This window comes from Aptenodytes forsteri, unplaced genomic scaffold (genome assembly GCF_000699145.1).
Source record: "Aptenodytes forsteri isolate BGI_AS27 unplaced genomic scaffold, ASM69914v1 Scaffold273, whole genome shotgun sequence".
NCBI lineage: Eukaryota > Metazoa > Chordata > Aves > Sphenisciformes > Spheniscidae > Aptenodytes > Aptenodytes forsteri.
Window position 1 is genome coordinate 4,872,451 of NW_008795041.1, and position 25,164 is coordinate 4,897,614.

At 37.6% G+C, this 25,164-nt stretch overlaps 1 protein-coding gene across 1 annotated transcript in view; it reads left to right on the plus strand.

Annotated features, from left to right (window-relative positions):
* POLA1 (DNA polymerase alpha 1, catalytic subunit) overlaps positions 1-25,164 on the plus strand; it is a 210,001-nt gene that overhangs the window by 145,123 nt on the left and 39,714 nt on the right. Inside the window, 1 exon segment of the mRNA XM_009276922.1 lies at positions 19,623-19,719. Coding sequence (XP_009275197.1) covers positions 19,623-19,719 — 97 coding nt within the window.

Sequence of the window (25,164 nt, forward strand, 5' to 3'; positions counted from 1 at the left end):
CCTAAAAATGCACCGAATTCCTGGTGGAAAAAAAGAAATAGATGTCACTCCCAAACAAAGACAGGTGCTGAGCTGCGGGAGACAAGAGAAGGGGTGAAAACAGTATCCAGCTTTAATAGCAAAAGCAAATGCTAGCTAATGGCCTGTTCTCAGGAACTCGTTAAGTCATCTCTAAGCAACCACAGGATAATACACTAGTTATTTCTGCTGGTATGTTTCCTAAAAGTGAGGCGTGTTGCTTTGAGCCCACGGTATTAATGGATAGTCTTTCCTGCATCTATTACCTGTTGTAACAAGACTCTGTCTATATCTGTCTCGTTATCAGTACCATTATTACTGTAAGTTGGTAATTCTAATTAATTCGCTTCTGTCTTTTCACATCTTCAGTTATAATTCACAAGAAAGGACGTTTTCTGCTTTTTTTACATGTTTTTAAATTATTATTTCTCTATGCTTTATATAATAACCCTTTGGAGGCTTGAAACAGCAACCTTTCCCGGAGTTCAAATTCACAGTGGTCCATTGTGGAATATCAAATGAATACTGAATAATAGTTATTGATTTTTATTATTATTTTTAGAAATGGGAACATTTAACTTCATGCTTTGAAAAGTAGAATAAAATTCTAAATAATTTGCATGTAATTTTTTTCAAACCGTTAAGTACAAAGTGACTGAACGTGGATCCTGCCAGTTATGGCAGTCCCCCTTTTTAGAGTTTAAAAAGCTTAATATATGTGCATTCTTGCACATTCTAAATCTCAAAGTACTTTAGACATAACAAATGGATTTACAAACTATATATAGGTTCACTTACTTTATCACTGCAGTGCAGCTACCTCAAGGATTGAACACAGCAGCTGTTTAACAACCTAGAGAAACATCGAATGGCAGCTAAGAGCAAGAGCTGAAGAATACTATATCAAACGAAGCTGCAGAGGGAGTTGAGGCATTTGAGCAAATTGTAGTCTAGTAGAGTTAATTTGGCCAGGACGCTTAGGATAAACCACCAGAACTTAACAAAAGGTGCCACAGGACCTTTAATGGCCATGCATCACCTTCATCTCATCTGAAAGATAACGCTTTATTCACTTCTAGAGACGGGTCCAGCATGAGGAAGACTCAGTGGAATCGCTTCATGCTTTTGGTAGATTTGTCACCCAGAAACCGACTGTAATTGCAAGATAGGACTGGACAACGGTAGAACAGGGAGGGAAGGGCTAGTAGAGAAGAATTAACTCCTAATAAGAATAGTCCCTACGGAGTTGGTTATTACATGGGACGACATTTCATGAAGTGTGAAGGAATTAATTCAGCACCATTTTGGATTTCTTGATATTTTGATGGTACAGTTAATGACATTCCCTTCTTGCGCGTAAAAAAGTGGGGAAAGTTACAGAAGCTGTGAAATAGCATTTGTTAAAGCTGTGTTCTAGGAGCTAAATGGTAATGATAACAGATTTCATCATGTATGAGGCGGGGTTTTTTCAGTCTTATTTTTTCTTTGTGGAAAAGTTTTGAACAGGTTATGCTAAGACAGCTATGGTGCTACGTGAAACCTTCAGCATAATTTGACCTGAAGAATGGGTTATCTTGTTTAATCACCTGGTGCTGGACAAAACTGAAGTATTCATGTTCTGTCTCATAAACTCCTTTTGAGACTTTGCACAACCCTACAAAAACTACTTACTAAGGTTTTTTTATAACCCTGTGATGAGATACTTGGGGAAAATGCTTTTCTGCTCCATAGGTTATCTCATGTAGAACATGAAAGTCTGTTGTTCGTGAGCTGCATGGATTGACAGAAGTAGTTAAACTTCTTGCTTGAGGAGACATACATGCCTTTGGTTACTCTGTTTTCATGATCTAGATGATTTGTTGAATGTCATGCTTCTAAATACCCAGGTAGCAGAAATGGTAAAGAATACTTTGCTGTACTTCCGCATGGATAAGAAAACGTTGCCATTTTCTCAGACTTTTATTTTCTTGTTCATCAGCGCTCTAATCCTGCTGGCTAGATTTTTGCATGGGTGATCTTGTGAAAACAGCTCAGAGGTTCCAGCTAGCGCATAATATAGAGGAGTGCTGTGTGATAAGGATGGGAAGGCTAGCATGCTCTTCTCCTTGCTGAAAACCACTCAAAAATCCTCACCTAACAAAACAGTCTATTGGCATGGATAATAAATAGTATGAGGTTTGGCTGCTTTCCTGATGCTACACAAGGTTGTTGTTATCTAACCTAATTTATGTCTTCCAGTCAGCTTTCAGCCTCATTCCTCTTTCAGCCTCATTCCTCATCCCAATTGCAGAAATATATAGAAGCTCCAAACAATGAGCTAGCTATGATAAAAACGAATTTTCTGCTTGAGACAGCTCCTCTGGTTAGCTGTAATAAATGTACAAAGTTATTCATTGTTGGCTACACAAATATTTTTTTAAAATCCACACCTCCCCCAACTTTTTGCAAAAAAAATTAATTTTGAACTTGTAGTGTTCCCTTGAACTTGTGTGAACCTTAACAAGAAAATTGACAGTTCTTGACTGAATACATCCAGTGCATCGCCTTAAAAAAAGTTATTGATGACCTAACGTAGATGATATAATCTTGAAGCCTTGTGAAGAAATAATGTATTAAAGATGACATCCTTTCAATAGACTTACACAGTGGAGTGAAGATAAAATTGAGTGGGATATAAAAATTTGGTGAATAAAAGATGAAAGGTTGTAATGAAAAGACAATGAAGAAAATGTGTCTTTTGTAAAAGCTGTAAGAATGAGGGAAATGCTCAACTTTCCCAGCTGGCTGTATTTGGCTGTATTGAACTTTACATGTATGCACCCTTACTAGCAAGAGTCTTGGATTTATCAGGAAGATGAAAAATCCTAAAGAGTTTCCTTGCGGAGAGCAGAAGGCGAACGGTAGTATTTCTGAAGAACTCCCTTGGTAGCCTTTGATTCGGGCGCACTCCCGGCTACCTTGATGTGTGTTGTGGACCTGGCCCCTACATGAGCAGGCTTGTATTTGTGTGTCAGGGTTGCTGTACCTGCGCAAATCAGCTGCCTTGCTGTGCAGAATTGGAATGAGCTTTTTAATTACATAAGATTTAAGAATAACGATGTTAAAACCATAATTTTTTAAGGAAAAAGTTACAAGCATATAAAACAATAAAAATTATTATTGACGTATTTTGCAGTAAGTACATTTCATTAGGTGCTCTTGTCATCCTGTCTAGCTTATAAAGACAGCTAATTAGCCAACCCAGCTTTTCCTAGGCCAGAAACTTTTGAGGGCTACATTTTTCCTGTTACTTTTTCTAAACATTGTTACCAAATCCTCTGAGAGCAGCTGCTCTGTGCAATCTATTCTTTCTCTACTCAGATGGAATGTCCTCTTCCTTGTTCATCTTTTTATTCCCTATAATTTGGGCACTGGGGTGCTGCATGATACTGTAAAGGATAAGGTCATCTTTTTCCCGTCTTACTTATTTAAGATTAGATGATTGATGCTTTTATTGTATGTATGTATGAGTACTTTCCCTGGTCCTAAATTTCAGGTTGCTTTTTTGTGTTTGCTGTCTTTTAAATCCCAGAAATACAACTTTAGTAGCTTAACAAATTAAATGTCTTAATTATTCATCATTTACGTTCCCTGTAAGATTTATTATGTCTAGCTTTCTACAAGCTTTTTACATACAGTCTATGTAAGGGACTTTTTTTTTTTTTTAAATGGGGGAAGGGTTGGCGTTGCATTTGAGGGTGGAATGGCCAAAACTGCTTATATTTTGTTAGATTTTGAGAAATCCGATTACCAGTCTCTCTTAATCCACTGTTGTTCAAAGGGCTTGCTTTCTACTGGAGTACTGTGATGGCAGTAACGCAAGTTCACTAGTGGGTCCTTGCTACAGCATCAACCCCCTACGAAGCGTTGGGAAGGAGGAGCTCCGAGGAGAGCCAGCATTATGCCTACTAGTGGTTTTATTTTGTTGGATCAGTTCTGAATTTCTCTAAGCTACATATCACGACAGGCAGTCTGCTTCGCTGCTTTTTTTGGTTACTGAAACCTAGCTTCTTTCTCTACTTTTATTTCTTCATGAGGTAGATTTGGCTGGCATCTAAAATTGTGTATTCAAGAAGAGGCTTGATGCAGAGAACATCATTGTGCGGTTTGAAGATGGATCTATTTGGTATCTGATGAAAAATAACGTGGTTCCTCAGGAAGAGGATGAAATTCAGTTAGCAGAGGTTGTGAGAACAGATAAGTTATTTAGAGGAGGCAGAGAAGTGAGTCTTTGCAATTAGTTTTTTTTAAGTTACTAGAAAAATTAACATGCATTCTGTTGTGATTGGGCTACTTTTTATGGGTGTGTAGGTAAATGGTGGTGATATTTATTCTACTGTCAGTGTCGGCAATATATGACAAAGTCTACAGTTTTTCCTTTTGACTAGAATTTTAGTAGACATCAGATCCTTCTATTAGGAGTGTTGTATCTGGTGAAGTTCACCTCTTTGAATGGAAACTAGTATTTTTGAGAGCGATACCACAGTTTTATCTGACCTGTCCAGTTTGATCAAATGTTTTTACAAGCATTGCACTGTGGTCAGGAACCATCTGGCTGAAATTCAAGTTCGGATGTCACTAGTTCTAGCTGAAAAGTTTCTGAAATGTCTGTCCCGTTACGGAAATTCTCTGTTCCCCTTTCCTTTTGTTATGGGTTGTCTTTTTATGGCAGTGCTGTAGCTGCAATCCCTGGCGTACGGAAGAGGGGAGGAAGTCTTGTGAGGAAGCTCCTTGCTTTTCTGCACTCGGAGGCCATACTCTTTTCTTTCTCAATTTATCTGCTAAATGGATTCCCACCTTTGAAACGTATGCATGAGTGCATAGCTTGAAGGGTTTTGTAGCTTTATAGTGCAGTACCCATATGTTCTGCCTGATCACTAGAAAAGAGGGAGATCTTTCTGGTAAGGCTTCTTAACTCTTAGGATTATTTGTTTATGGTAAGAAGGTTTGTCTTGTATCATTGTACTTCTCATTAAGGCATCTCAAGTTCAGAACAATAAATGTTATATTCATTGATTACACATTTTAACTTCCCTTGGGGGACATCGAGTCTAGTTTTTTTTGAAGCATCTGATCCAATTTCATATCAGATTCGCGGAACTTCTCAGGGAAATTTTCTGTGCTATCATCAGAGAAGTTAAGTATCTTTCTAATGAAAAGCTACTAGTTATAAATAGTTAGACTACTACTCTGAGTAGTAGAAAAGTGAGAAAATTTTTTTTAAAAGGAGTTTATTAAAACCATGAATGAACAAAATGTTTCTCTGACCAGCAGATTGCTGTTAAGGAAGGTTTTTCACAGGGGTGTTCCATGTCTTCCTGTCACAACCAGCTGCTTTTCTTTTGTCCTAGAGACAAAATATCCCTTGCACTTTGAGGTACTCATATTATTAATAACTACACCACATTCCTCTTTCAGCTTACCCTCCAGAATTTACTCAGAAAGTAAGTAGATGAATGGATTTTCTGTGAGGCTTGCTGTCACTTAGACACTGCTTCTGAGCTTCTTACAGACTTTTGTCTGGAAGACCCGTTATTATAAGATCTCTTGCTTTGCCAGTTTGGAACCTCACAAATTTTTGTCTTTTCCCTTGTATTTGGTAAAATAATATAATTGTATTTGGTAAAATAACATATTTAATTTTTAAAGGAATACCTGACCTGCTTTAGTGTTCTGGTGCCAGGGCAAAGAAGCAGCATGCAGTTTGTCTGTCTGTCTGTATTATTTTTAAGAGGTCTTTGTAAAGTTTGAAAGGTTAAATTTATGATTTCTTCACTTGTTGAATGTGAACAGTCAAAACTCCTCATACAACCAGATAGTTCTGCCCGGATAGATGTGTACATCCAAGGCAAAAAAAGGCAAACTTAATTCTAGCCCCTGAGGGAAGGGCTAATCTTTAGAACACTTTTTTTTTTTTTCTCTTTTTTAATAGATGATGGTAGAATATCTAGTGCCTCACTGCTTTAGTAATTTTTTTATTAACACCCAACACTGTTTGCAGATGCCCTAACTTTACAGAAGGGGAGCTGAAGTTACCAGAAGGCCTAGAGACTCACCTAATGGTATGCAGCTCTTTGCAGAAACAGAGGTGGAAAACAGGTCTTCTCTGTCCTTGTCTAATGCTTAAATACCAACAGTTCCTTTTCTGTTAGAGAATGGAACTATGGAAAGATCACTTTTTGTCACTTGTGAGTGTGTACCATTTCACATTTTTACCTGGGTTCAGCAGAGTTCTTGGTGTCCAGGGTTTCTCTCATCTCTCAGAGCCATAACTTGCCAGAGTATACTCTCCATGATGAAAAATACTCCAGTCACCTTTTTGCTTACTTTGGAATTGGAGCTCTTTCAATCTATAGCTAAACATTGCATAGGTTGCTACCATGGTTCCAACACCTTTTGCTTTTCTCCAGCAGCAAGAAACCCATTATTTTTATTTAAACCAATATTTCTTTCAGCTACATGTAAAAATAATCACTTTGAGAGGGTTTCCCAGTAGAGAAATCAGTTACTGCTTGTCACCAGTCTCTTTCAGTGTGGAAACATTAAGATCTAATCCATTGAAGATGATTGTTTAAGGCAGTCTGTATTCTTAAAAATACAACGTGGGGTTTTTTTAACAGTTTGCAAACAAAGAGTTTTCATTTAGTGGAGATGCCTTGCTTGGAAGTATCCATTCTTCATATGTTTTGTTAAAATTTATTTCTTGCGTCTTCGTCTAAATATCTGTGGTTAGGATAACTGACGGTGCAAGGAAGAATTTTAATAATAACCTGATAGTTTCATTTGTGTGACGATAACTCAGTAATAATCAGCTTGGACTTGAGAAAAACAAGGAGACACCGTTCAAATAATAAGCAGGAAAACTGGAAAAATGGCAGCTTCACTCTTGTGCTCCATCCTCACCCCATGTCAAGTCGCCAGTTGATCATTTCCAGAGCTGTGATTATTACACACAGAATCATTAACATTAATGAACTACATATAGAAAGTTCTACTGCTCATATTATGAGGTTCTAGTTAAAGTAAATCATGGTGAACTGTGTTACATGGGAATCACCCGTGGAAGATGACACATAGTCCCTCGTATCCATACTAGAAACAATAAACTATGACAGTAAAGGACTATATAAATTACAGTTATTAATGAGCTACAGAGCTGTCTCTGTCACAACTGTTAAATTCATTACGGTTTAGTTGCATGTTTTGGGGTGTCCCATGAAAATGAATAGGTGATTTAGATCATTCACATCATGTTATGAGAGGATCATTTTTTAATTGGTAAGTGTGTTTACCTTTTCATGTGTTGCTAAGTTGCTTCATTAACTCGGATATAACTTGTTCGAACAATTTTTGAAGCTTTTGAGAATCTGCAGAATAACCCTCCAGACTGTTGTATGCTTTTTTCCTGAACTTTATTCAGCATCTCCTGAATGAAGATTCACTGGGGGGTGGAGGGGGTGGTGTTTGACCTACACTTTTTCTCCTGGAACGTGCACACACATTAATGACCTCACTCAGAGCGGCTGACAAAATCAAAACCTAAAGTTTTTAATCTTTGACTGTTCTTAGATGGACTAACTCCTTTTCTTTGTGGATAATCTCAGGGTTGGTGTCTTTCTGTCTTCCTGTTTAGACTTGCCAATTGAAGGGTGCGGGACAGAATCTCTGGGTTTTTTTCAAAGCAGTCTACAAAATTGACATCAATAACAATCAATTTTAAACATGCATCGTCTGGTGAAACCTGTGTCACCCAGAACACTGTTAGACTGGTAGACAATGCCAGAGATATATGAGGAGAAGATGACATTAAAAAATAAAATGCATCAAAATTAGCGTACGCACTGATGCCAATGCCACTTTCGGTGCTGAAGAATCCATTTTGAGTTATGGAGAAGGAAACTGAAAATAACCTATGTTTTGCCCAGAAAGGAAAGCATATGGGAATAAATCCTGCATAACACTGACTATTTGTGGAAGGAGCAGATGGCAGCCTAATAAGCTATTGGAGTTGTGTCTGGTGCCTAAAGTGCTACCATTGATTTCAACCCTAAGGTAGTAGATAAAATTGCCTTATAAGTCATTGAGATGTGCCTTTGTACACAACTGATCTTAACATTTCAGTGTCACCCACAGAAAAGATGCTCTCCTTTGCTTTGTCATCTGCGTAACGTGACTTTTCTTTAGCATTTAGTAGAGAGCCATTCTATTAAAGTCTGAGGGAGCTGCTTCAGAGACGTGAGATCAAGACTTGCATTGATAAAGCTGATCATATACACTGCTACAGATAGATAGGTGCTACTATAACCTGTTGGGGACAGTTTGTCTAACCAAAACAGAGGAATAAAGATCTTATTTAACAGAGGAGTCATCAGTGTACATCCTGGCTCCAGAGTAAGTTAAGCAAGTTAAATAAACTGTATTGAAAGTCTGTTTGCCTTTCCAGCTGAAGCAGTAATCTTGCATAGTCTGAGAATTTTCAGGAGTTGCTTGTTTATATTGTTGGTACCATAGAGATGGAGACTTCAGTCAATCTCTAATAGTTCTGATCTTCTAATAGTAAAATGTTTCAGGGTGCACGATGAGTAGCTGAAGCATTTTCATATCTCAGCCTAGTTTCCTTATTGTCTTAACTTTTAAGAAAAATCAAGATCAACGAGAAGGAACATTGACTCCAAGTCCTTTAGAATTTACTGAAATGCCAAATTTGCTTTATGCAAAATAGTGTCCTCTGAAGCAGATATATTCCTTGCTTCAGATTATTTAACTACTTGAGCTCAAAGAACAGTTCGTTAAAAATTGAGAAACTAGGAGTTGAAGGCGGAAACCTAGCTTTTCAAACTTTCTACTCTCTTACTAAAACCTAGAATTGAGGGAATGAGTCCTGAAGTGTTGAGAAACAGGAATATGGTAATCCAAAGCAGTATGTTCAGTTCCCTCTCTGTAAATGATACTTTTTTTTTTTGTTTTCACATGCATGCTTTTACATCTAAAACATACTTAGATAAGCTTATTTGCTTGTGTATCTAGCCTATTTATAGTGTTGTTTATTTACTAATAAACCAATTTTTAAATGCTGTACTTGTGCTTGTTGAATGATAATCAAGATTCAGTTAAAAAAAGGCTTTCAGAAATATTAGTGAATTATTTTGCAGAAAAGAAATGCAACGTTACCCATTTCATAACAAAATCGTAACTTAAATAAATATGTATAAGCCAAGTTGCTTACACAGACTACACTTTTATAGTGTATGCTTCTGGATAGCTGACAAGTGCCAAATGTTTGTGTAAAGTATATCAATCAGTGAGAAAAGATTTTATTTCTAAAAAAGTAAATAAAAATCAAGATTGCAAATAGAAAGCTAGATTAAAATCATTTATGTAAATGGAAATATCTTCCAAATTGAAACTTGTTACCTCTACTACAGTGTAGATTGTGAGAATAGGACTTGTTCTATCAGCTTTTTCCATTGTTGTCCATAGCATCCTGCATCTGAACATCAGAAGTGGCATCCTCTATTTTTGCAAGCAGACAGAAGGCTCAAAATGTGCCTCAGATAAGACAATGAGGAATAACCTTTTGCTTATCCTTGGCAGTACACAACTGTTCTTGAACATTTCAGCAGATTGCATGAAATGGTAAAAAAGCAGCCTTATACCTAGTCTGCAGAGGCCTCTGGTAGCCTCAGGCCTCTAGTAAGGGCCTCTCTCTCTTTGCCGTGGAATAGGACTGCAGCTGATAGATGGTTGATTTGTCGTTCTGGTCTGGGAGGTACCTTATGCAGACTCTTTCCCTGCAGCCAGAATTTACTCCTAGTGACACGGTTTCATACAATCTTCTTGGTTGGGCCCCACTTGATCTATTTGGTTTCCAGCTGTGAGAAGTGCGGGTCCTGAGAAATAGGGTATGACTTGTGTCCTCCATGAGGAGCGGTTCTCCATGAGTAAGGGTAGAGGTTTTGTATGCAGATTTCAGCTGTACAGAGTCCTAATTGTTTGATTCTTTCAATTGTAGTAACACATCTTTATGTAAGGTAAGTTTCCAGGATATTTACAGTTCAGTTCTCATTTGTTAGAAAGAACATCATGATTTTAGAATTTTTTTTTATGGAAATACATTAAATTACTTGAAAGGTAAAAGAATTCTGTTCAGTGATGAGAGTTCCTATGCGTGTGCTTATTTTTTCTGTTTTGAATAAGCAGATGACCTGTAGTTAACTGCTATGAGTGCTCTTCATTCAATGAGTAGATCCATCAGTTCTCTGGAACGAGACAGAGCTCTGGAGCTGTACTAGCTTGTTCTGTAACACTTAAGATAGATGGGGAATGCTTGGCCATGGTACTTTATCTCTAGAGCAGAATGACAGCTTTGCTTTACAGAGGTGGTTTTCAATTTTAATGTTGTTTCACCAAGCCTTTTCTGTTAACTACTTCTTACCCGAGATTGTCAAGGGTCAGGTAATTCCAGAAATCCAGAAATGAGTGAGTGACTTTGAAAGTGCTTGGTTTTTTTCTTAACAATGTAAACATGGATTTTTTTTTTAATCAGATTTGTCTTGTACACCAAGGAGAGCATATCTATATGCTGTTTATTTCAAGCAGCAATTTATTTGAAGTGTGCAAATATTCTTCATCAGAGGCTCTTAAAATACAGTTGATTTTGGGATCATGCTGGTGCTTCTCCAGAGTAACGTTCAATGCATTTGGGCAGATAGAATTTTGTAGTTTTGCTTGCATGTGCTGCTGGGTGAGTCCAGTTCCAGAGTGATGTCTGTGTTTCATCAGCTGTCCAGTCAAGCTCATTTGTTTGGTTTGATGTGAAAAACCTCAAATCTTAACCTTTCTGTTGTAGATGATAGTTTTGAGAATTTTTGTATAATCCCCATCCTAAAGTACATCCGTGTAGGATGGATCTTCAAGCTCCAGGCTAGTTAGCCTACAAATTCCTCAGTTATACGATGATACTGCTTTCAGAGGGAGAACATGAATACTCTAGAGCGTCTCCAGATCCATGAGGCAGATTACAGATGAAATTAATTTTTTAAAATATATTTCGGTCATCTGATTTAGAATGCAAAGTCTTGAATTATTTGGATAAAACCAAGTCTTGTACCTTTTTCTCCTATTGCACTGCCAGTACTGGTGTCAAATATCCTCTGACCAGAAACCAAAGATTACAGGTGTTTGTATGCGTAAGCCAGTGATTGGCCGTTGTGTACGTTTGGTAGGTTCAGAGGCTTTAAAACGGCCTGAGGGCTGTGTTGCAGCTTGAAGCTGATAGTGTGTTGCATGCTTGTTACGTGGGGATGCTTGTGGGTTCAAAGTCTGTTGGGGCAGAGCTTGGGACTGCTGAAGTGCAATCGGATCCATATTGCCAGTACGAACGGTCCAGGCACACCACTTCCTGAGCCATGCCCCATAGCTGTCTCAGATAGTCAGTTGCCATGGCCCAAAACTCAGTCATAGAATCATAGAATCATTAAGGTTGGAAAAGACCTCCAAGATCATCGAGTCCAACCATCGACCCAACACCACCATGCCCACTAAACCATGTCCCTAAGTGCCGCATCTACATGTCTTTTAAATACCTCCAGGGATGGGGACGCAACCACTTCCCTGGGCAGCCTGTTCCAGTGTTTAACCACTCTTTCAGTAAAGAAATTTTTCCTCACATCCAATCTAAACCTCCCCTGGTGCAACTTGAGGCCATTGAGCAAGGTGTTTGCCAGTCAGCAAACATTAAAAATTTAGTAATATGGACAGTAACAGTTCAGCGCTTGAGCTTGCTAGTCAGCCCTGTTTTGTTTAGCAGGGAAGAACTGACTAAAGGGACCACCTTGATGACATTTCCTAGTACGGGAGTTAACCACCTCATGTGATCCTGTTTATCAATTTAATAAACTTTCTGTATGAAAACCAGCTATTTATTCGTTTTGAGGGCTGTTTCTGGACTTTTCTTAGAATCTGGAACCATATTTATATAAAATACTAATATTTTTATTTTAAAATTTCTGGTTTATATTTATTGTTTGCTATTGTATTTTTATTAAAATGTCTGTGTTCATATATATGTGCAGACATACATACGTGCAGTGCATAGACATGTATACATATACACATGTGCGCACATATATATATATAACATCTTTAGAGCTAATTTCTGTACAATTAGTCATTGATTACTGTTATAATGTTCTTAGAAAAAAGATACCTCAGAGCAGATAGTGTCTGGTCTTGTTCAAGACTCAGTCACAAGTTTTGTATGCTTGTCTCTTGTATAATTGTATTAAATATTAGTAATATCAAAAATCAGTCATAAACATCTTGATGCTGAAAATTTCAGAGTAAAGAACACTTTGCAATGACATGTTTATGCTGAGGGTATATGAGGCAAGTGATTCTCCCACCCCAAAAAAGAGTGATTCTTAGTTAAGACTTGTGTTCTCCCTGCCAGGTCTTACTGCGCTGCTCAGATGAGCTTGAGTACTGGGTGCAAGGCAGAGCTTGAACCCAAAACTAAAAGAGGGGAACATACTGTCTTCCCTTGCTAGCAGTAGCTAGTTTGGCTTATTCACGTCAGCTACTGTGCAGTTTGCTGTTGCACCTTGTGCCAGCTGTTGACCACACAGGGAGGCTGTTAAATTTTGGGCATTAGTTTTCTGCCAGATTAGAAAAGAGGTGAGTAATTTTTGCTAGATTAGTGAATTGAATTTGGTTTACCACGTGCTCAGAAGAACAGTAGAGCACACAAGACCAGGAACAGGGGAGGGGGTTGCATATGTATCATTAAAATGAGAAACTGTTAAGCACAGATGACACTCAGTCTTTTTGTTTAAAAAACAATTATCTCCAAGGAAGAGGAACAGGGTTTATTTCATGTCTTTGCTTACACAGCCAGCTTTAAGTAGAGGTCATCCACCACCATTAGTGGTCCAACAGCTTCATCCTTCCATTCCTCCAGAGCTCTATAGGCGAGTACTGCCTGGTCTGCTGGCACTTGCTGTTCATTTTGTGTCTGTGCCATATGCCTTGAGGCGTCATCTTACGAATCCTCAAAGCAGAACAGTTCCAGCTTGGGACTCTCCCCAGTTTTAGATAATTCGTTCAGCTTCTTTGTTATGGCCGGAAATATTTTGCTTATTACATTTCCTTCCTTTTCTGTTTTGCCGTGTTCATGCCTCCTAAATCTTGTTAATAGCCAGCTACTTTTTCTCCAGGATTTCTTAATGAAAATGTTTAGTAATAGCATTGTCAGGATCCACCCTGGAGTATTCTGTTAACCCCTTCATTCAGTCCAGTGTCCCATGTCAGCAGGTGTCGTCATCTGTTCGTCACCCAGTTCCTCACCCACTTTTCTGTTCTTTTGCTGGCATTGCAGTCCAGAGTTGGGTTTTATAATTAGATCCTCTGTAATGTTCTCACTAATTGCTAAACAGGACTTAAACCAGCAAAAGTTCTTGTCATTTCAGTTACTTAATGGGGAAAAAAAAAATCTCATAATGTACAAGAATATCCAGTCTTCTGCTGTGCTTTTTTTTTCCATTGACCCCTGCATGTAATATGGAAGAACCTCTTCTTTCGTCATACCGTCCATGTTAACATAAGTACTAGGGAAAAATTCATCACATCCAAATCCTGCCACATCCATTTCAGTTTCCTTTTACTTCTTTAATGGACTCTCTGAGTCATAATCACTAAAAAAACCCAATATTGATTGAGGGGGTGGACAGTTTGGAGGGTTAAGAAGGAAACCACAGAGACCCCTTACACCTCCCCCACACACCTCCCCATTTAGTTTATAACCAATGCTGTTGTCAGGAAAGATGGTGACCAACCATCTCATGTTTTTAATGGAATTGGGTGTAAGTTTTCAAAAACTGTTTGTATGCTAAAGCATAAGGGCTGCAATTTAGATGTACTTTTATTTCACCTTTTTTGTTTTATGTGAAATAGTTATTTTAGGTGCACAGTTTATTTCAGCCTGTTTGACACAGACCAGCACTGTGTTTTAACTAGGTTTTGTGATGCATGAGAAGACCAGACTTCAGTATACATCAGCTTTGGCATGAGGCGAGGGGTACACACATTATGAGTATTTAGCGTAACATTAATTCACACTTGGCGAGCTCTTTTTGTGCAGGAGTGTCTGCCTTCAGAATCTGATGGTGAATAGGGTCTGTGTGAACCTGGTGCGATGCAACTGCCCTGGTTTTACAAAAGAGTATGTGAGGTGTGTAAAACACGGTCTTACACTTCAGTTTATTGCCTTGAAATCACTGTAGCGTGGTTAGCATCTGGATATATAAACATCCACAAAGCTGAGCTGTGCCCTCTTTTTGAAAATAGAAATTGCTGCACATAAGGGAGACGATGGAAAATGTGTACAGTCTATACAGTCTTCCAGCAGTAGATTGAGACCAGTGGCACTTCCCCGAAAAAAATAAATTACCCGAAATTTGCAGCACATTCATATTCAATTTCATCACAGCAGATGCTCATTAGTATGTTGTTATTAATTGGTATTCACTTTAGGTTTTGTTTAAAATGAAGATAATAATTAGGTTTTAATTACTGCATCTTTCTAAGGGGGGGAGGGGAGGAAATGCCTCTCAAAGCACTGAAGTATTTCCTGTATGCTTTGCTCCGTTACATCTAAGCCTTGAAAGAGTCTCTGAGACACATTTTTCTGCCAAGAGACTTCTTTTCTATTTCCTTTTCTTTCTTTCCTGTTTTTAAAGTATTAAGAACGAGTTCTAAAGGATTTGTTTGATGGACATACTGAATCATATCACAGTAGTAAGAGCCACTGTTCTTTCTAATCAAATTACCAAAAAGGCTTTTCACAAAAGTAACTCTCTCAAGCAGCTGATTAATGAAGTGGTGCCACTGTTTTGTATTATAATTAATTGAAGTAATACAAATAACTTCTGTAGCCTGTGGAAATTATCTCCTTTGCAAAGCAGTCTAATAGAGTTAGCAAACTAGAAGGGGGAGTTTTTTGTGGGTTTTTTAATTTCTTGTTGCCTTCATCATCCATAAAACCATAGGTGACACAATGGAAAACAGTAAATGACGAAGAATGCAAAATAACACCACCACAGAGAGGGCTTGAAGAAACAGGAAGGAGTCAGGTGCAGGAAAAAAAGCAAAAGGGCAGAAAAAAATGAGAATGCAGAAAAGATTTAAAGGGTCAGGAGTGTGGTGGGACTATACAGAAGTATAGGAATTTGGGAGATGCCAAAGTGTAAAGAAAAGACTTCAACCTACTGTAGAGGAATATGAGTAATCTAAAAAGCATTGACCATAACATCTTTCTTTGGTTAATACAGGAATTCACAGTGGTTCAAAGAAAATTGATCTAAGTAGGGGCATTTAGTTTTCTGGCCTGTTCAAATGTACACTTTCAAGATACAGAGGTTTTACATGCTGCTTAAAAGGCGTTTAGTAGAATAGCACTGTATCTAGGTAAGTAAAACATCAGAACTAGAATCGTTAGTTCGGTCTTCTGCTACCTTGCTGTTGTGAATTTCCATCAACTTTTCCTTCAGTTTATTTTTCCATTTTCCTTTCCTCAGACCTTTCTTACGTGGATTCTCTAGGTCACCATGCTGCCCTTAGCTACGGAACGGATTTTAAAGGTTGGTGTGTTAGCCACTCAGGCACCCTGTTAACAGGATGGAGGAGAAGGAGGCATCTCAGCTGAAGTTCCTTGGCATGTAATCTAAAACAGCCAGCACTGAGGGAGGGGCCTTCTACTTTCAACACCTAAATGCTGCTGCCACCAACCTTTCTTCCATAACAGAAAAGCTGATGAGAGATAGTGCATCTTAAGTTCTCCTCAAGCACTGTGTTTAGCGTAGGAAGATGCTCGCCAATGGTTAAATCCTTCCAGGTCCCCTTACTTTCAGAGAGTCGAGCTTTGGCATTTCTAAAAAAGAGGAGGAAAGGTGGACACTGGCAATTTTTCCACCCTCTCTTGCAAGATTAAGAAAACCAAGTTCAATTCTCTGTTCTTGCCAGAAGGATTGCAAACCTGTGTCTGCTTCTTCTGGAAAAATCCCCTACTCACTGACTACGCTGTTATAGAGTGAGGGAGTTGGGACCATTCTCCACTTGAAACTTCGCTTTGTGGAAAAATGGTATCGCGGTTTGCTGGGCCAGAGAGAGGTGGAGTTGAGCGTGCAAGGGGCCTAAAAACTCAGCTCTGGAGCAAGGCCATTTGTGGGACAGGAGAAGAGATGGTGCTACCCTTCAGTCCAGTGCCTTGTTCAAACATCAGCAGCTGTAGGGACAAGACAAACACTAAGTTAGTCGTTGCAGTCAAGCAGGGTGGACTTGGACACGTGTGGAGGCACAGCTGACCTTCAGGAACTCCAGAAATACAAATGCATTGCGTCTGTGAAGTCTCTTTTCCTAATGTGTGCCCTAGTGAGCGTTCCCTGGCGTGTGTGGTAGCTGAGTGAGATTATTTTCTTTTCATGACTGACCATTTTGTACCCTATTTTTGTGCTTAGTTATAGGAAAATTTGCTTTTCCAGTGTTCGTAATTTACCAGTTCTGTTAAGAAGACGCCATCAGTTTCCTTTTACGTAATTTGTGTAATCTTAAATTCTTCCTAGGAAGGCAGGGTGGAGATTTGCAGTTGGCCTCCTGATGCTATAGGAACCAGTTCTGCAACCATATTAAACCAGGATTTCTTCAAATTAATATTTTGTTGGCCAAGCACAATGATTTTTTTTTTTTTACTACATCTGTTATTTTTATATTAGAAGCTTAATTTTTCTGTCAAAGGTGTGAATAACTGTGCTGAATGCAAACTATATACCTTTGGTTCCTTCATCTGTTTATTGCTGTTTTAAATGCAATTTAAAAAAAAAAAAAGTTTGGTTGCATAGAAAGAACAAAGTGGTCTTTCATGGAAGCTGTCAAAGAAGCAGATCTATCTGCTGAAGTCAGTGCCTAATGAAATCAAGAAATCAAACATCATGGAACAAATAAGAACCTCAAAATAGAGTTTTATTTTCATGTACTCACCATTCTGTCTTTCATGGGAAGAAAGAATGCATAAATGACAATACAAATTTAGCCCAAGTTCTTACCATAATGTTAGGGGTGTCAAGTTTTCTTTATGCAAAAAATTCATCATTAAAAGTAAAATATTACTTGGGTTTGAAGTTTTAGGGATTGGGGGTTTTTTCCCTTTTTTTAAACCTATAGGTTACCAGAAATTAAGGAAATATAAGAAGTGAGGATATAAGTAATTCCTAAAGTCCTTTTAAATTTGAGGTACCTCTTCCTTGAATTCATAAGTATGCCATAATATTCATACTTAATTGCATGAAAATCTTCAAACCCTTTTGTTTTCCACCAGTTGTAAGATGTGGCAGGAAGCTAAAGGGAAGGAGATACTAGCACATTATCAGTAAAAAAAAAAAAAAAATTGTGTGTGTATATATATATGTGTCTATGTGTGCATGTGTACATTTTTACATACTGATTTTTGTATTTTCTTTATCCATTTAAGCAGTGACTTTCAATTAGCCTGCCTACTAATATCAGGTCACTAAACTCTATAGCTGATGCTTTATTCTTTCATGTGGATTGTCATTCGTTTGCTTCAGTTGGCTGGCAAAGGTTGTTGTATATCCATTACCAGCAACACAGCACTTTGCATTTCTGAATTGACAAGCAGCTATATTGACCTAGCGCTTATTATGGGTCAACAGCTGCGTTAACCGACGGAAGGACTGAGGGGCAATTAAAATGAATTGGCAAAAATATATCTTCCTAATTTACTCCAATTTGTTATTTATGCTAACATTGTATGGCTTCTATGGTGACACTAAACAGAATGGACCCAATAATGGCAATTAACATAAAAATATAATGGCTAATCAAATTGACAGCAACTGTTTCTCATCATCTCGACACACAATACATTATCAAAACAAACTATTATGAAGGAGGTAATTTCAGTGTTCTATTCAACCTGCTTCATGTGTGCAGTCAGGGAGATGTGTACCAGCAATTACAGCTGAATCTAAAAAACTAAACAAATAACTTAATCGCTGTCGTCCTCCTTTTTTCTTCTTCAGGAAGCAGTAATCAGGATTTACTAAAAATAACTGGTGTATAATAGTATAATGATGATGCATATCGTAGAATAGCTAATAAGGAATAAAATAAGCTTCTGTGTGTCTTTTTTTAAAGTAGGTTCACATGAAGTGGAAAAAAGTATACTGTTAAAATATATAAAAAAATAACTAAGCAGTAGTAATAGTTGTCAAATGTCTCAACATGAGTTGCTTAATAGTTATAGATACTTTAGAACATGTCAGCAGAAGTGTAAAATTAGCTGAATTTAGTAACAAAACTTGGCTTGATTGGGTAGAAGAGCGAAAAGCTAAGTTAAAGCAGAATTCCAGTAAGCAGAAATAGTTTACCAGTTCCTCTTCCACTGCATTTTCAAGATCATTCCTTGTGGTATACTGAGTTGCAGTTTTACGTTGGTCTAACCACATTCTCCATTGGTTTTATAGCTCATCAAGAAAATCTTCAAGAGTTTGTACATATCTAGATGTGTACTAAATGTATTAAAATGGACACTAGTTCCACGTTTGATGCTGTTAGGTTATCTCATTCTTAATTAGGATTTTTGTAACACACAACTCTTCAAACCATTGTTGGCCAATATTTGAACTCCAATATCTTAAACAGCAGGGACTGGAATGTGGTTTTGTTGAACAAGAGTTCAAGAAGATTACCTTGAAAGGGTTTAGTTGTAGCATGGGCAGGATGGATCTCATGTCTATTTGAGCAATCTCCTAGTGCACAGAATGGCGGCAGTGACAGGAATGCATACAGGCATGTATTTTTGAAGAAGAGGAACAGCACAGAGGCTTGACATCACTGACATTCAGAGCATTTAATTGAATATCATATTCCACATGTACACACCTGCAGATTTTTGAACTACATGTGTGATTACTAACATGCAGTAGCCTTCACAGATGTGTAGAGCAAGGTGATGGCATAGCTGCAAAGGTATATATGCACCTGTTCTTATTTGAATGGCATGTTCACAATTTATGTAACCACAGCTGGAGGGGGAGGGCAGGGGGGGAAGGGAGGGAATACAGCCAAACACCTGTATTCATCAAAAATATACATTAACTCTTTTTTGAGATCATTGCATTGTACAATATACTAAAGCACTAAATTTATTCCTTTGTCCCATCATTCTTATGATTTTCATTTTGTTGCTAAAGCATCATTGTGATACACATATCTATAAGAATGGATAAACACGATTTATGTTTCTGTAAGAATTGATAAGTTTAGTATAATTTACGTAAATGCTTGGTGTAAATTGTGAGAAAAAGTGTAGAGATGTAGTAAAGGGCTTTTGCAGCATAATAATAATAACAGTTCCAAAATCTGACGTGAATGGAATGTATAAACTGTTAGAAAAAAACAGAAAGAATCACCTTTTGATAGTGGACTTAGAAATGGGTGCAAGAGACGCGCTTTTGAGTTGGGTTTTTAATTACTGTCTTCTTACATTACAGTATTCTGATAAGGCCCTGTACACTCAGCTCTGCTTTTACCGATACATTTTTGATGTGGAGTATGCGATGGATAAAGTGATTACTGAAGATGATAAAGGTAATTTTAAATTTTTAATTAATTAACTATAGTTTAATAGCAACTTGCATGCTAGAAACTAGGCCTACACATTTGTACTCTTCAAATCTGAACTGCGAGGCTGTAATCTAAAACAGAAAATAGAAGAAAGTATGAATTTAGGAATCCCCTGTAAAAGGAATGTGTTGTGTTGGAGTTAACCACTTTAAGAATAGATTATATGTCTCCTTTCTTCTTTTGAAGTGACTGCGCTTTGGAAAAAGTGCTTTTCTTGCATGTTACACCATTAGAGAAATCTCTTTGCTTGAAGTTTGAAGGAGTAAAAGGAATGTTGTGTTGGAGTTAACCACTTTAAGAATAGATTATATGTCTCCTTTCTTCTTTTGAAGTGACTGCGCTTTGGAAAAAGTGCTTTTCTTGCATGTTACACCATTAGAGAAATCTCTTTGCTTGAAGTTTGAAGGACACATCAGCTTCAGTAAATAGATTAATTAAAACATATGTATACAATATCTAAAAGAAAAGCCAATTAAAACTTATATTCAACTATTAATATTGAAGAGACACTTTTTATCAGGGAGAAAATGGTGGGACAAGAAAAGCAGTAATGCTAATTGTCTACAAAGCTCTCTTAAATACACAGATTAAGCTAATGTTGGGAAGATTTTTTTTTTTTCTTGTTGTCTTCCAATTACCATAACATTTCTGAACTAAAGCATTTCTAAGCTGTAATGGAACCGTGGGTTTTGTGCAGCTAAGTGATTTTCAAGCTGACGGAAGAATATTTCTGAAGGTGGGCTAATACTTGGCCAACTTGGAATTCTGAATAAAGCTGTGTTTGGGTCCCACCGTTGAAGTGAGTTATCCACAGAGAGCACTTCCACTGCATCCTCTGTGCGGTTCTGATGGTGCCTGTGAAGAAAAGGTGCTACTGTTGGAGACTACTATTCTGTTAGCAGCTCTGCTGTGATGGTCTTCCCCACCCCTGCCCTGCGTCACCAGCTAGGTTGCTGGGTGACAGAAAGAGACTAAACAAAACTCAGTCTTTCTAAATGTTATTTTGATAAGCCTTATATGAAAATCAAAATAGTGTAACCTCTTAGCTAAAAAATGCTCGAATAAGCGAACAGTCTGGTTTTGGCCTGTTACACTTCCTTTCCTAATCCCTCTAAGACAGTGAACTCGCTCTGACGCTTGCATTTCAGAATGACTTTGTACATCCAAAGAAGGTCACACTCTATTAGCCATCTCAGTCTAATACAACTTTGTAGATGTACTGAAGGAATGTTATATAGTGGATGCTACTGCTAGCTGAAACCAAATTACTTTGTGTGTAGATCTCTTGCCTAATAAAAGGACACAAGAGTAGAAGAGGCTTCATGGTGATCGCATCCAATCCCCTGCTACTGCAGACCACCACATCTTTAAGGACTGCAAGTTTATGGCACTTCATTTTAAAATCTGTGGGTGGTTCTTCCCCTTTCGCTGCTGTTCAAGATGTGTTTCGGACCCTCGTTTCTATGATGGCTGAAAATTCACTATAATTTTCCCATTCTAACTTATTTGTGGCTTGTTTATGTCCGTTCACTAGATGTTTATTTATTTCTCTTCCCTGCTGTTCTCCACTATGCTTTTGGAAACAGTGGTAACATCTCTATTTTGTTTTAAACTAAGACAGAGACACTCTTAGCTTTCTTTAGGAGGAATTGGTCTCTGCTGCACGATCCTTCCTCTTAGCACCTTTGTGTGCAAGTCTTCTCTAGGTTGAATTAATCTTTGAGTATGAGAAACTAGAAATTACATGGAATTTTAGATGGTATCTGTCCAGTGTTTTGTACACTGGATCTGTATGTTTGCTGGAAGTACCTCTGCTGATGCTTTCTTGAGTCACCTATGCCCTGTTCATAGCTGTATCATATCATTAACTTGTAGTTAAGTAATGATAGAAATCCTGAGGTTTGAGGTGTTTTTTTTTTTTCCTCCTGTCATTTTGGAACCATGAGTTCATATCCCAGGTTCATGGCATTTTGTTTTAGTTTAATTTTCTTGGTTTCATTCATTTTGGACTGCTTAATCTCATTTGTAATTTTAGACTTCAAGGTTAATGAATTACCTCTGAAAAACAGTGTGGTGGCTTCTGCATTCACATGATTTCCTACCTTCTGCCTTAATCAGAAAATGTTTCTTGGACCCTCACCGCTAAGTGGAGAAAGTTCAATAAAATTAGTTTCCAGAGTAATTCTCAAGGAATTGCAAGAACTCTGCTAGGACCTTCTGTTCTCTTGGACAGTTTACCTTTCAGCGTGGTGTATTTTTCTTTTTCTTAGTGATTTGAAAGTTATTGTATAATCTTCTTCAGCCAGCCTGTGATTTCAGCCTTGGTGCTGCAGCAGGTGTTAAGGCCAGGTAAATTAGATCTGTTAGTTTTCCTTTGAAAATTGGTTCTCTTCAAAGAGACTAACTAGGTGAGTCTGGTAAACCTATGTACAATTTTGTCCCATTTTTCAGATATCTTCTGGGAGGAAGTCATCTTTCTATCGCTCTAAAATACATGCAGAACTTGAGGATAATTGCCTATGCCTGTTTGGGTCACCTTTTTATTTTATAGATACCAGTGTTCTGTTTTCTAATAATATATGTTACTGATTTGATATACTTAATTTAAAACTCTGTAGGATTGAAATAATTTTCATATTCCAATTTTGTTGTAGTTGTGAAGTGGAAATTTAGTGAATTCCCCTTCATAACATGAAGCTCGTGTTTATTTTCCCTTGGAAGCCAAAAAATTTTGTTTCCATGCCATCGTTCACAAGCCATTCTGTCCTTGACCTGTGATCAGCATCATTGCTTTTATCAAAAACGGTGGCAAAGTTTTAATTTAGGTTTTGTACATCTTTGGTGTTTTCAGTCTCCTTTTTACTATTTATGTGACTAAACCACTTACTGTTGTTTTGACTTTGGTTTGGGGAGGGTTTTTTGCTTTGTTTTGGGATTTTTTTTTTCAAAGCCTAAATTGCATGGACTTCAGGCGATTTTACCTTTTATTGCCATTTTCCCTGAGTTTTTAAAGACCAGTTTTTCTTCTTTCTTGTAGATTCTGTTTATTCTTAATAGCAGCTTTAGGTTGTTACTCATCTTGGATTATTCTTCTATAAAAAGATTTTTCAATGGCTGGAGATTCAAGATATAAATGTGTTTTCCACCATAGTTTGAAAGAATTCATGTCGTCTCTCATTAAGAACCTTGAGATTTCACTACTAGTTCATTTGTGTTTTCTATACTTGCCTCTTCAAAATACAGAACCTTAATTACAGAACAGGTTTTGTTTGTTCAGCTATTTATATTGAAGGTCCATACTATTTATTGAAATGGAATCTAAAATAATAATTGTGAAATCAGCAGGAGTTCAAAAAGACATTCAACCTGCTCCCTTTCCCTGCAAGAGGATCAATACCATAGCCTATTTTTTAAAGATAGGCTAAATTTAAAAAACCTCTGGTGATGCAGGTTCTACAATTTGTCAGGTTTTACAACCAGTTTCTTCTGGTGCTTCACTGTACTTACTACAGAGAGCTTTTTATATCTAAGATGAATTTTGCTTTCTGAAGCTTAATTCTGTGCACAGTGGGTGATAGAATATTTTCTTTCTCTTAGAGTTTTACATGTTGAAAACCTGTATGCTATCGTCTTAAGTCTGTCAACTACAAACCTGAATTTTTTTGAGGAACAGAGGGAGAGTTTTCTACTTGTCTGCATGTTTGGTTTATTTTTTGTAGACCTTCAATAGGTCAGATCTATCAGAGTGGAATACAGCAGAAGGATTAATTAACATGTTTTGCAAACCGTTCTTCTGTTTATTTATACCAGTATGGTGTTTACGTTTGCAACAACACTGTTCACTCATGTTTCATTTGTGATCTACTGTAATCATTGTATACTCTTGTTGGTCCATCTTTTCCCTGTAAGAATCAAAAATAAGCTGGTTGGTCTACGTGATGCTTTATTGTTTCAGTGACTGGTGAAGTTATCTGTCAGTTATACCATCCAGGAATATCTGGATTATATAGTTATGGGTCTTTAGTCCTGTTATTAATAGTAGCATTTATCCTCCAAACAAATGTTTCCATTCACCTGGAAGTTTAAGGTCTGTCATGGTGATACAGTTTAGTATGTTAACATTGTGATACAGTGCAAGGTTCTTAGTTTTCACACTACACAAAGTGAAATTCTGAAATTCTTTGCTGTCTTTCTGGATTAGGAACTGTTGCACAGTTAGTATTGGGTCAAAAACCAATTTAATTTTCAATATCACTATGCCAAACCCCCTAATTTACAGACACCAATAATACCATAAGGGCTGTTTGTTCTGAATTATTTTTTTAATCAGGAAAGGAAAAGGTGCTCCATTGTGACTAATAACATACTCAAAATGTTTTCAGCACTTTCTTACACTTAGTTTTTCAAAACTGGGTTGTGGGTTTAGTCAGACATCGCTACCTAGGTGAACAGTCAGAGCAATAAGAAGCAGCAGGAGTAGCAAACTAGTAGCATCCTCTGTTCATTTGGATGAAAAAAGGATAGGTAAGCTGTCAGTGATTTTAAACACGTGATGTTTAAATACAGGAGTATGCTCGCTTTGTACACCTTAACTTCAGAAATGGAAACCAATGTATTTTTATGGCTATGTTGTCAGGAGATCAAAATAGTGTAGTAAGCTTTATATCATTATTCCGTTCAAATATTGGTATTGTTAAATATTCAAAGATATTACTGTTTTCATTTTGCTTCTACGGTAAAATGAAAATCTTTAAAAGCGAAGAGAAATGGAGCCCACGTAAAGTCAGTACCACTACTCTGCCTCACGCAAATGTCTCTAGTTCAGTTCCCCCTCCTGGCATCAAATAGAAGGCTTCATGGAAGATAAGGATGCTGCAGTCTCCTTAGTCACAATGACGGTGGTGAGACTGAAGGAGGGAGACTGACTGCAGCTGGGGTTGAAAGGATGGGCCTGAGCAAGGAGGTGTTCCTGCTCCGAGATCCTGTGTGGAGGTTCAGTCAGATAAAGGGAGGAGAGCAGGTGTGAGATGGAGCTGGAAGGATTGTATTGTATGTGAAACTAGTGTAATGAAATGGAGACTTCTCGCATCAGAACAATTTGCCACATTTTTATCACTATACAGGCAGGAAGACTACAAAAAAGTACTTGTTGCAATAAATAAGAAAGGGGTTATAGTTATCTATGTGCACTTTCCAGGGGAACATAAGGAGAAATCATATAAATAACCTATGTGCATATGTGTGTATGCATTTATTTTTAAGATGGCAACAGCTGAAACTGGGCATATCTCTTTTCAGAGAGTACAGTTCGATAAACAAAGCATTTCTGTTTGCGTCACATCTCCAGAAACTATCGCTAAGACTTCAATTCACTATAGTGATCTTTACATCCAAGCAAACAAATGCTCC